The sequence below is a fragment of the Rhododendron vialii genome, chromosome 13a, assembly GCF_030253575.1.
Source record: "Rhododendron vialii isolate Sample 1 chromosome 13a, ASM3025357v1".
NCBI classification, from domain to species: domain Eukaryota; kingdom Viridiplantae; phylum Streptophyta; class Magnoliopsida; order Ericales; family Ericaceae; genus Rhododendron; species Rhododendron vialii.
The window spans coordinates 11725984-11737918 of NC_080569.1; the positions used below are offsets into that span (position 1 = coordinate 11725984).

Sequence of the window (11935 nt, forward strand, 5' to 3'; positions counted from 1 at the left end):
TTTTCAAATTTTTTTAAGCTCTAACTACACAAAAAGAACAAAGTGATCCCTCCCCCCAACTTGAACTAGTCAATGTCCGCATTGAATACATGAAAATGAAAAGAAAGGACAAAAACAGAAAAGAGAGGAAAGATATCACCTCGAATAGGAGGAACTAAGTAGGGAAACTATAGTGAAAGGGAAACCCCCCAACTTGAACTAAACAACCTGCAAAATGTTATCTTCCAAGAAACACACACACACAAATACAAATAAAAAGGAAAAAAAAAATTACTCAAAAAGAAAAACTAACAAATCTAGACAATGATAAATAAATAAAACTCAAAGACGACACTAAACAATGAATGACACTTGGGTTGCCTCCCAAGAAGCGCTAAATTTAATGTCTTCAGCCAGACAAAACGAGAGCTTTTAAATATCAATCACCAGAAAAAATATTACCCGGGCCTAAGCATGCATATGGTGGTGATTTCCACTCAAGTCTCGGTGCAACCTCTATGAGAGGGGAGGTGGAAGGACTATGAAATATGGGCCAAGGCTCAATGTATGTGTAACTCCATGGAGGTTCATCTATGTGGTTCTTCGAATTAAGAGAACCATGACCCATTTCAATGTTACCACTATCCAAGCCTACATGCATAAGAGGCATTTCTATGGGGCCCTTAACTCGAATGTCTGAAGGTGCCTTATCAACCATATAATCACTCTCACTGACTGCGAAGCAGTCTTTCTCTTTACAGGGATAGAGATTGGCATCGAAAACATTCAATTGCACCCTCATATTTCCAAATGATATATCCATCACCCCAGTCCTACAGTGAATAGATGCATTGGCCGTAGCCAAGAAAGGTCGACCAAGGATGAGGGGAATCTGTTTATTGGGATTATGGACTGCTTCCATGTCAAGAACTATAAAATCGACAGGAAAATAAAACTTATCTACCTTGACAAGGACATCCTCAATTACACCACGCGGCACCTTAATGGATCTATCAGCTAATTGCAACGTAACCAACGTGGGCTTCAACTCTCTCAGCCCTAGTTGTTCATATACCGAGTATGGGAGCAAATTGACACTGGCCCCTAAATCGAGGAGTGCTCTATCAATGACATGATCTCCAATAACACACGAAATAATAGGAACACCAAAATCCTTTCGCTTAATGGGTGTGTTACGTGTAAGAATAGAGCTCACCTGCTCAGTGAGACGCACCTCTTTAGGCTCATGTGTCTTAGACTTACGCTTTTGGGTGCAAAGGTCTTTCAAAAATTTAGCATAAGCTGAAACTTGACTAATTGCCTCTAAGAGAGGAAGGTTGATTTTGACTTGTTTGACTACCTCTATCATGTCTTCTTGTTTTGCCCCCTTCTTGCGAAAGGGCGAAGGTGCATTAAGACAAGTTGGGAAAGGAGCCTTAGGAATGTAAGATGGGGTCTCAGATGACCCCGGAACAACTATGGACACTGGATCGGTCTCCTTCTCCTTAGACCTCTTATCAACCTTAGATCCCTCAGCGACATGGGGAGATACTTTCTCCTTTGCTTTGACCACCTCCGGTCTAGTCTCTACCTCTCTCCCATTCCTAAGGTTCAAAACTATGTTCGCTTGCTCATGAGCTTGCAAACTCTCGATTTGATTAACCCCGATTTGATTGGTCATTGGCTGACTTGACAACTTACTTTCCTTCATAAAGTTGAAGGCATTAGCTATTTGACCCACTTGAGTCTCTAGCTTTGCAATCAATTGAGAATGGGAGTGGTGCAATTGTGAATTAGCCCTGAGTTCATCCATTGCTTGCAACATCTGCTCCTCAAAAGATGGTGTCCGTTGAGTGGACGGAGGAAGAGGTTGTTGGTATGGTTGCTGTGCGAGGGCTAAATTGTAAGCTTGAGGATTGGAAGTATTGAGAGACGGTGGCCTCGATGATTGGGTAAAAAATTGAGATGCCATGTGGCACTCTCTCGCATAATGACCTGGGTTGGAACACAACTGACACACCTCTTTGACAAGATGAGATTGACGTGAATATGAAGAAATATGCCCTAAAGATAAGAGACTATCAAGCTTACGGGACAACTCATCTACCTTAGCCGAGAGATTGCTGAATTGGCCTAACTCATTAAGGCCACGTGGCTGGGACATGGTAGAATTTTCGCTCAAAGTCTCAAAAAGATCCCATCCGTCATCCTCAGTTGTCATCATAAAACTGCCCCCACAGGAGGCATTAACCATTTGACGAAACCCCGGACTCAATCCGTCATAAAGACTTTCCACCAACTGCCACTTAGGTACTGCATGGTGCGGACACTTCCTAATCAATTCTCTAAACCTCTGCCAAGTTTCATGAAATTGTTCGCCCTCTTGCATTTTAAAACTTGTTATGGCTTGACGAATCTCTTTTGTCCTTCCTATGGAGAAGTATTTTTTTAAAAACACTTGTTGCATTTGTTCCCAAGTAGTAATGGAATTGGCGGGTAAAGATGTCCACCAATTCTTGGCATTATCCTTGAGTGAAAAGGGCAACAACCGCAACCTAAGTTCATCATCTGTGAAGTCCTGAATTTTTACAAGGCTGCATATTTCTATAAATTCATTCAGGTGCCTATAAGGGTCCTCTTGCTCTTTCCCATAGAAGGATGGAAGCATTTGAATCATGTTTGGGTCAATCTCATAATGAGTCGCCGTAGTGGCTGGCAACTGTATACAAGATGAGGGAGTGTAGGAGGTGGGTATGAAGTGTGATTTCAGGGATGGAGGGTCTTGGCGTTCAGCCATCGGAGTGATTTTAAGATTAAGTTTGGCTAATTTAGACTCCGCCCTCTTAACTTGAAAGTTTCGCTCAATTTCAGAATCTAAAGCAACAAATTTAGGACTCACCAAACGAAGACCTTGCATACGTGGTGAAGTTGACTCTGACTCAGAAACTAAAAATAAAATAAAATAAATAACTAAAAAAAAAAAATAAATAAATAAATAAATGAAGAAGAATAAGAAAACTTACAGTGCTCAAATAATTGGCGAAAGACTTTTTGCGATTATGCCTGTTGGTTCGCCGCCTCTTTGCGCTGCAAATTTTCAATTCTCTATCTAGAGTAAAAAAATTCTAAGAAAGAGGAAAAAAAAAATGTAAGAAAGAAAATAAAAAAAATTGCAACTAACCTAAGAATTAAAATAGAAATCAATTAAAACTAAGTAACCGTGCTTTTAATCCCCGGCAACGGCGCCAAAATTTGATCGTGTCGTTTCCGTATCAAAAATAATTAATAAAATGAAACAATTACTACTACTCAAATGAACAGTGGTAAATATTCCGAGTATCGCTCCACAGGGATTATAAGGCTGAGTTACAGTTTTCCCAATTAATTTCTATCTTAATCCGAGAAAAATATGATTGATTGATAGTTTCCTAAAATTATTAAACAGTAATTAAAGTGTAGAAAAGAGTTGATGGGAAAAAGCTCTAGGGTTTCGAATCCACTCTTCCCCCTCGTAACATAAATATGTTTCGATTACAGGTTAACTATTCGAATCAATTCGGATACTGTAGGATTGCAAGCCCTAGCGATATCTCCTAAAGATAATTTATGAATCACCAATCAGTATGGACTATCTCCGCCTAGCACGAATCGTCTTATTAGCACGAACCGTCTCTAATCAAGTACGGATCGTCTCATCGGCACGACTCGTCTTACATAGTATAATACATCTAACCAGTTATCACAAAACAATTAAAACCGTTATACGAACGTGCATAAAACCTAGGAATTCATACACGAGATTTGATGGAAAGAATTAATCTTATAAATAAATCTTTGTTCATACAACCATGATTCGAATAATAAAACCTAAATCAAAACATAGAAAGTGTTACTCAAAGTTTGAGCTTCATCTACACCCTAGAAGAGGGTTTAGCTGGCCATCGAAGTGGAAGAGATCAAAGTTCTTGTCTTCTGTTCTTCGGACATGACCGTCATCGTCCTATTTCCAAACCCTGTCCCGCAGCTGACTGCCGAAGGTAGTGGGATCAATATTACATATATTAGGGTATTACCATTGTAATCGCATAGTGGGTCCCTTGGGCTTTATGAAATAACGAATCGACATTTCTTCATTCAACCATTTTGCACTTTAAGCCCAACTTTCATTAAACTCTTCTTTTTATCTAATATCTTGGACAACAAGCTCGAGCAACCTATAAACAAAATAGAAGCAAAATAAATATCAGATAACAAATATAAATGACTAACAAGTATAATTTGAAGAGCCAAAATATCAATATTTCGGCACTTATCAGTCTTCATGTGATACAGTTTTTCTGTAGGTGGAGCCATGAAAATCACACATGACGATTCGGTCCTTGAAGAATTGAGAGATGGGTTCGTCTGGATAAACTCGATGGTGGCTGGAAATGGGATGCATGCAATTGTAATTTCCAGGGTGCAGACGGATGTGAGGGAATTCTCCTGCTGGTGGAGGATGGGTGAATCGAGTCCTTACTCTGGAGTTAACTGTCAATTGTTAGCTCGAGTTCAGTTACACATGTGATTGGCCATTTTTGAATCAGGTTAAGAAAGGACCCATTTGCTGATTCGGTTTTGTGTAGCTGGGGATACGTTGAAAGGCCAATGGTTGTTGCGGCTTGGTGGTGGCGCAATGGTGCGTGGAATTTTTCATCAAGGTGGAGATTGTTGGGATGGTTTGGGTTCTCAATGGTGTCGGTTCAAATTCCACCCAAGTCAAAGTCTTGCACAGGTTTAATTTCTCTCTTGGTTTCCCGAAAAGTTTGCTGCTGATAGCTGGTCCCTTGTTCTTCGTTGACGTGCGTGGCTTTACATCTTCATGCTTCGAATATGTAAAGTGTATTGATTGCATGGGTTGGACTGTTGAGCCTATATAATGGCATTGGGGGAGAGTTTTTCGGGAGGTACAGAGAGAATAAGGCCCCATTCCGGAACTCATTTTAAGTACCTATTTTTTAAAAAGGCAATTTCAAGCTAAAAAATAATGTGTCTATGCAAATAATTTTCCTTGCAATATGGATCTTGTTTGATAGATCTTATCGAAATCTTTTATACGGTGCAAAAATAATAATTTTTTATTTACATTATTTTTTAGTTTAAAAATATGAAATAAGTACTTATTTTTTAAGAAGGTATTCTGGAACGGGCTCTAAGAGTGTAAAAAAAAACAGTTTGTGTGGGGGCAGCTCCTTTGGGAGCTACCGGGTACACGGGTTTTTCTACCTCAAGTTTTGTGTGTGCAAGGGTCAAGTCTAGTACTTGGTGAGAGTGTGTTCTTGTATGAGTGAGTGTATAAGGGTTGGGTGTGGGTTATTTCATACTCAAGTGCACTTGTACGGAAATTCTCATAGTGAAAGAACCGGATCCTCTTCGTGGAGTAGACAATTTTTGCCGAACCACATATATCTTGCGTGTCTCTCTCTATTTTATTTTTCATCGAACTTCCATTTGTTGCAATTCTGGTTGTGTTTGAATCTCACCATTGGGTGCTTCGGCATTTTAATCCCAACAGATTTAGATTAACATTCTCAAAGATCAGGGCGTTACATCTTTGCACTTGTGCATCAATATCATATCACACTATTCTTCATTGATGCACAAGCATGCCCTTTATGATGGGCCACTGCAATGATTTTGCTGGCAATTAAAATGCATCAATCTAAGCTTTAAAACATCACAGGGTTTTATGGGTATAACCATATAGATCAGTTAGGTTTGTGAGGATGCAACTAGGAAAGGGGCTCCAACAGCGCCGTGGAAAAAGGAAAGAAATCAAATCAAAAATAAAATAAAACGAAACGACTCATTTACAAGGAGCAATCCGAACTTTCGACGGAGAAACAAGCTACGCCTTGTAGGACAAAGAAGCCTTCGGGCAATCTATACTTTTATTAAATGGGGCATGAAGGATGAAAAAGCCCGGTATAGGGTCCCCGGCTTGTGAGGCTGAATTGATTGATGCTAAACCACTAGAAAATTGAGGAGCAGAAAATGGACCTTTCTCATAGGATTAAGGGTATCTAGCTATTGTTTGTTGAGTTGCGGATAGTACGCTGATGTTGGTTCTTTAAGAGGAAACCCTAGCATATGTGTGTCAATTGGCTTATTTCTACGCAGCAACTGATCAGTATATTACCTAATTTCGAATGTTTTTATATATTTGCACTGAACTTCTTTCAACAGAACTCTACCTCAAAAAGTAGATACTGTAATACCATTGGGATGAAAGCAACACTAGAGTAGAAATGCACTCCAACTTCTTCAAAAGCAGCCTTGTGTTACTTCAGCTGCCTGTGGTAACGGTTGAAACGACTTCAGCAAAGCATACCTAGAAACTAGAAACCTGGTTTCTTTGCTATCTCATATTGCTCGTATAGACGTCTTGTTTTATGCATCTTTTCCCAGCTCCTTCATGTCACTACTATGTTATACCTTTCGGATAATTGTAAAATCATTGTACCTATTCCACAAGCGTGGTCCGAGAAGTAGTAGGCTTGCAATCGAACAAGGTTAAATCCTGTGATTCGAACCCGTGCCATAACACTATGTTGAAACTTTTTGAGAGGCATCTGTTTCTGATTTTAGAAGTGACGACAACTCACAAAACCTTCTTACCCTAATGCTATCAAAGGAACACAAATCTGAGACTATATTAATTGAGTCTAGATATCATCTATTTCTAAGATTCTACTCTCAAATCCGACAACTCCACGAATTACGGTCTTTAGACCGAAATATCACCTATTCGCAAACAACGGCCAGCCGATTGAGCTACTCATTTACATCCTTTGAAAACCACATCTGTCAATTCTAAAAAGATGAAGTTGAAGATCACTTCAATATCCTATGACTATAGTGGCACCATCCAATTGAAGATGACTTCATTGTCCTATTACGGTCTTTAGATCTTTAAGATTCGTTGAAGATCCGTAGAAAAGTCAAGAGATTTGGGTGAGAAATTGAAGAGAGAGTGAGAGAGGCGATCTTCGGATTTTCTTTGTGGTTGGGAAAAAGTGTTTCCTTCTATAGAGGTCTGGATCGTGCACAAAAAATATCAAAATCCGTCCAACTGGTACCGATACCGACAAAAAGCTAGTACCGGTACCAAACACAAAGTTTCTGGTTCTGCTCGAGTGGTACCGGTACCGAAGAAAATGTGGTACTAGTAAGGAAAATGTTCCAAACTTTTTCATTGTCCACCAACCCTCAATCACTACCAACACATGCATCTACATTTATTCTCCTTCCCTAAAGTTAAGGAAAGAATACATTTTAAACCTTTTTTAATTTTTTTTCTTTAATTTATTTAATGAAAATAAGAAAGTATCCTCATTTGAAATTAATAGCAATGTCAAATTCCAAATGTACAAAAATTTAGATTTTCAATTTTAGTACAAAATATAAAATTGCATATTTTCCTTAGAAGAAAATGGGACGAAACCCCACCTTGCCCCTCGCATATAACTATGAAAACTTACAATTTCACTTAGAATTGACCAAGGAACAATTACTGGTATTTTTTATTCCATGATTCGATATTTGTGAAGAAGATATTTTTTTTATATTTAGCCAGATTTTTTGAAGGGCAGACAACTGATTAATTTGAACCCCGATCAATACCAACACATTCACCATACTCCTAAACACTACCAAACATTGAAACACATAATTTAACTATTCTCCAAACATCCAACACATATTAAAGAATAATCAATTTGGCTCAAATTAAACAGTTCACATTTAAAATAATTAAAGTAAAGGGCGTAAATCACAGGTCTAACACTAAAGTTTCCATGAATGTAATGTAGAAGGACTATTTTCGAATATGTCATTGTTGATGCTGAACGATACCTCGGCCACTAGGGAAATGATCAGAATAGCGAGACTGCATGAATGGGTGACTATAGGCAGATGGTTACGGGTGATGTCACGTTGATTTTTTATATTTAAGGTTGCCCCTAATTACTAGTGGCTGTTGAATATTTACCATTGTCGTTGATGGATTTATATGGAACTTAAACGAGCCTACATGAGTCGATCAATATTTGACAATTACATGGTTGCAAAATAACTAAGATGTTAGACACCATCGTTTGATATGACTGGTTTGTTTTGAAAATGAAACTCATAAGGTGTTGATTTATGGAAAGTAGTAAATTTGGCATAACTTGACTCATACTAGCCACCCACACAAGCCTAGTGTTGAAGACGTTGCATGTGTAAACGTAACATTTCAGGTGAACAAGATTACGAGGATCGAGCTGATCATACTGCCAGAGAGTAGTATTGATAGCAGTAGATTTCTTGTGAAATCATCCTATGTATATTATACCTGTACGTGCATTGAACTCGTTGAGCCAGACCTTTTGGCGATATTTATGGTTGTATGTTGCTGGATTATTGTAATATTTACGTTACAATTCTACGCTCAGCTATTGGATATTTCACTCACCCTTTGTTGTATATCTAATCTTTATCGACGAGTTAATTTGAAAAAATATATATTCTAAACTAGATTAGATAAGTACGTAGCCTTAGTTAGACTCACTACTCGGTTAGTGGTCACAGGTCTACGTATTTTGAGATGGATTCTAACACTTAAGACATCCCCTTTCAGAAGAGGCAGACCAGACCACACCACACCATACAGTCCCTTCTACCCTCCAAAAGTGGTGGTGCTTGATGGAGTAGGTAATCCCCTGATTATAACCTCAATATATAGCTCTTCATTATCCCAAACAAATAGGCCTCCTCTGAACAGGAAAACCCAATATCCCACAGCTCTTTCTTTTAGTGCAACTTCACCCCAACTCTCATCTTAATCAACAGCCAAACTAGTCTAGCAAAATTGTTGCTAAAACTTGTGTCTCCCAATCAAAGATATCTCTCCAGAAGGCTAATGTTAATTAATTCATTTCTATCCCCAATTTTGAACCTCTAATATACTACTATAAGTTTGAGAAAAACTAAGCATAAAATGTGACTTTACGTTAACTTTACACTGAAATGATTATGTCCCTTGATTTATATATTATGGGAGTTTGCCAGTTACACTCCATATTTGGAAGCCAGCCTTGCATGACTAATCCCACGCTTACCACATAATTACATTAGAAAATATAATGACTTTCTTTCAAGAGCAAACCTCCACCCCAACTTCAATAATAAATCATCATTTCCTTTGTCTCACATTTCTATTCCCAAATCATCTTCTTCCTTACCCTTTGTAATTGCATTCCAGCTAACTTCTTGACTATTTCACTACCCTCCCCTTTGTAAGCTGTCTAGCTAGCTCCCCAAACCAACAAGGGGGGATGGATGCCCTGTTTGATGGTTTCCTGCTTTCTTATAAAATCATGATCCTATCATTTTGACAGAAAAAAAAAAAAAAAAAAGTTGCAATGCCAAGTCTCTCCCACCACACATTGTTGTGCGTTTCTCACACTTAGTTTTGGGCCTCACAGAAATGTGTGGTTAAAGAGAGGCATGAGGCACCACGTGACAGTTCCCTAGGGGCATTGAATATTTTTTCGGTTGACACTCATCCAACTCCTACTTAATTTGCTTTACCATAGATGGAAAGGAGTTTTCCCACGAAGGAAACACCTGGGAAAACACATGTAATAACCATGACATTAATTTTCGTCATTATCCACATCATGGGTTGTCACTAACATGATAAAACCACAAAAATCTTATACTCTGTAAAGAAAATACCCCTTGTTAAATTGAAATGATTTTCGTACTTCCTTTTTCTGCAGATGGACTCCACGTACATCTTGTATTTCTCAGTGTGTTTTGAGAATTAAATTGAGTACTTTAAGTTTGTACACTAAAAGATCAAATTTGAAGTTCATTTATAAAAACGTTAAATATGTAATATTATCACTCTTTTTTTGAGCGAAAAAACTCCAACTTTTTCTGAAAACAGGTGCAGTGAAATGTCAAAATCAAGATTCATTAATGGGATGATCCAAATAGTCCACAACTTTGTTAGTTTTATTGTGTTCATCGTTCATTCAGTAAATCAGGTTGATCGATCAAAAGTTAAGTTCTTGATCTAATTATATTGGTCACAATTAGAAACGAACGATCAAACATAGACCATCTGTTTGTCATGTAACAATCATGTTTGTTCGGGAGAATTGTGATGTCCGATATATCAATTGATTTTTCGCATGAACGACGAACACAGTAAGGTCTATAAAATAAATGACTCGAATCGTCATATTTAAATGTACATTAATGGATCTCATTTTGCATCACATGAGGCGCACATGAGACTTGAGAGGATCCATATAGATTCTCGGGGTAGCCTTTTTATGGTGACATATCGTGCCGGTTGCATGCATTTAGAAGTTTGATGAAAGATTAAAAGGGCACCATTCAATACTTACGAAAGCCATCAAAATACATAGGTAATTACTATTTAAGCTTGATGAACAGTTCTGTTTTCTCACATGGCGCAAATTAATTGATAAAGTTGCCAAATAAGCAATAAAATGGAAAATGGAGAAGGTGAAAATGGGAGTCAACATTCCCCACAAAAGCGTTCCAACTTTTCCTCTTTTGTGGATCTTCTCCGTGGAAAACTCGAAAGGATATTATTTGCACCATAAAAAAACGAACTCAGAGAGAGAGAGTCGCATGTGGAAGAGAGAAGACAGAACTAGCGGAAGGTTAGTTCGGTTGGTTTTTGGATTTGTTCTTTCCTCAATTGATTTTTAATTTTTGGTTCAAGTCATAAAGAAAGAAATTTTTTGTGAATTTAGTAGTCCCGACGTGGATGGTCTGCTCTGCCTTTGACTAGAGCGGGAAGGTCATTAATTAATGGAGGTGCATGTAAGCTGACCTGGAAAATTTAAAAAAAAAAAAGAAAAAAAAAGAGAAGACAGAACTGTAAATACAGTTTACGTAAGCTACGTCCCTTTCCGAAACTACATTCTTGCACACAATCCCCTTCCATCCTCAGGTCGCCCTCTTACCATTTCCTCCCACTTCCCTCTCCTTTCAATAAATTAAATAGGTTAATTACGTTTTGACTTGTCAAAAAAAAAAGAGAGGTTGATTACGTAGACAGCCCCCTGATTTTAGTACCATTTATCACAACCACTTTTTTCTGTAAAGTTTACAGACATCCCCTTGATTTCAAAGTGGCCTAGCTTACACTCTCTTTGTTAGGTTCATGCTAACGATGTCCTTCGAAATTAGCCAATTGACATGGACTACGTATCTGATTTTCTTATTGCAAACCCAAATTGAGTTCGCAAAATCCAACAAACCCTAGAGTTTGATAGACAGGTAAATAGAGAGAGAAAGAGATTGTTGAGAGAGAATCAATTTTAGTTTAATTAACCCAAATTACGATTTTGGCTGACACTATGAGGTCATGATGGTCATGTAGCCTTTAACGTTAGCACAACTAGAGTAAATTCGTGGTTGAATAGTTAAGGAGTCTGACAATAGGCTTTATAAGTTAAATGGGATTAAGTCATAAGTTCGAGTAGATGGTGGGTGTCTACGTTATACACCCAAATGTTTCACCATTATAATATTCACAGTCCTATTTTGCCAAACAAAAACACTCTTTTTGGTACCCAAAATTGCCAAACCCATCAAGCAAATTGTATCATCAGTTGCCCAAAATGGACACTGTAACGGACCTTATCATAATTTTGCCACCAATTTACACCAAAAAAAGCTTATATCTTATTACTCCCACAATTATTGGAATCTCCTCTATGATTTTCTTTCTTGAAACTTTTTACTTTTTCCCCTCTAACATGTATTTGCCGTACCTCTCTCTCTCTCTCTCTCTCTCTCTCTCTCTCTCTCTCTAACATGTATTTGCCGTACCTCTCTCTCTCTCTCTCTCTCTCTCTCTCTCTCTCTCTCTCTCTCCATATATATGTCA

At 38.1% G+C, this 11935-nt stretch overlaps 1 protein-coding gene across 1 annotated transcript; it reads right to left on the bottom strand.

The window, feature by feature from the left end:
- Positions 1–418: 418 nt before the first annotated feature.
- On the bottom strand, positions 419–2776 carry LOC131313877 (uncharacterized). Its single transcript, XM_058342374.1, has one exon. The coding sequence runs from the start codon at positions 2774–2776 to the stop codon at positions 419–421; it is 2358 nt and encodes a 785-aa protein (XP_058198357.1).
- Positions 2777–11935: the final 9159 nt, after the last annotated feature.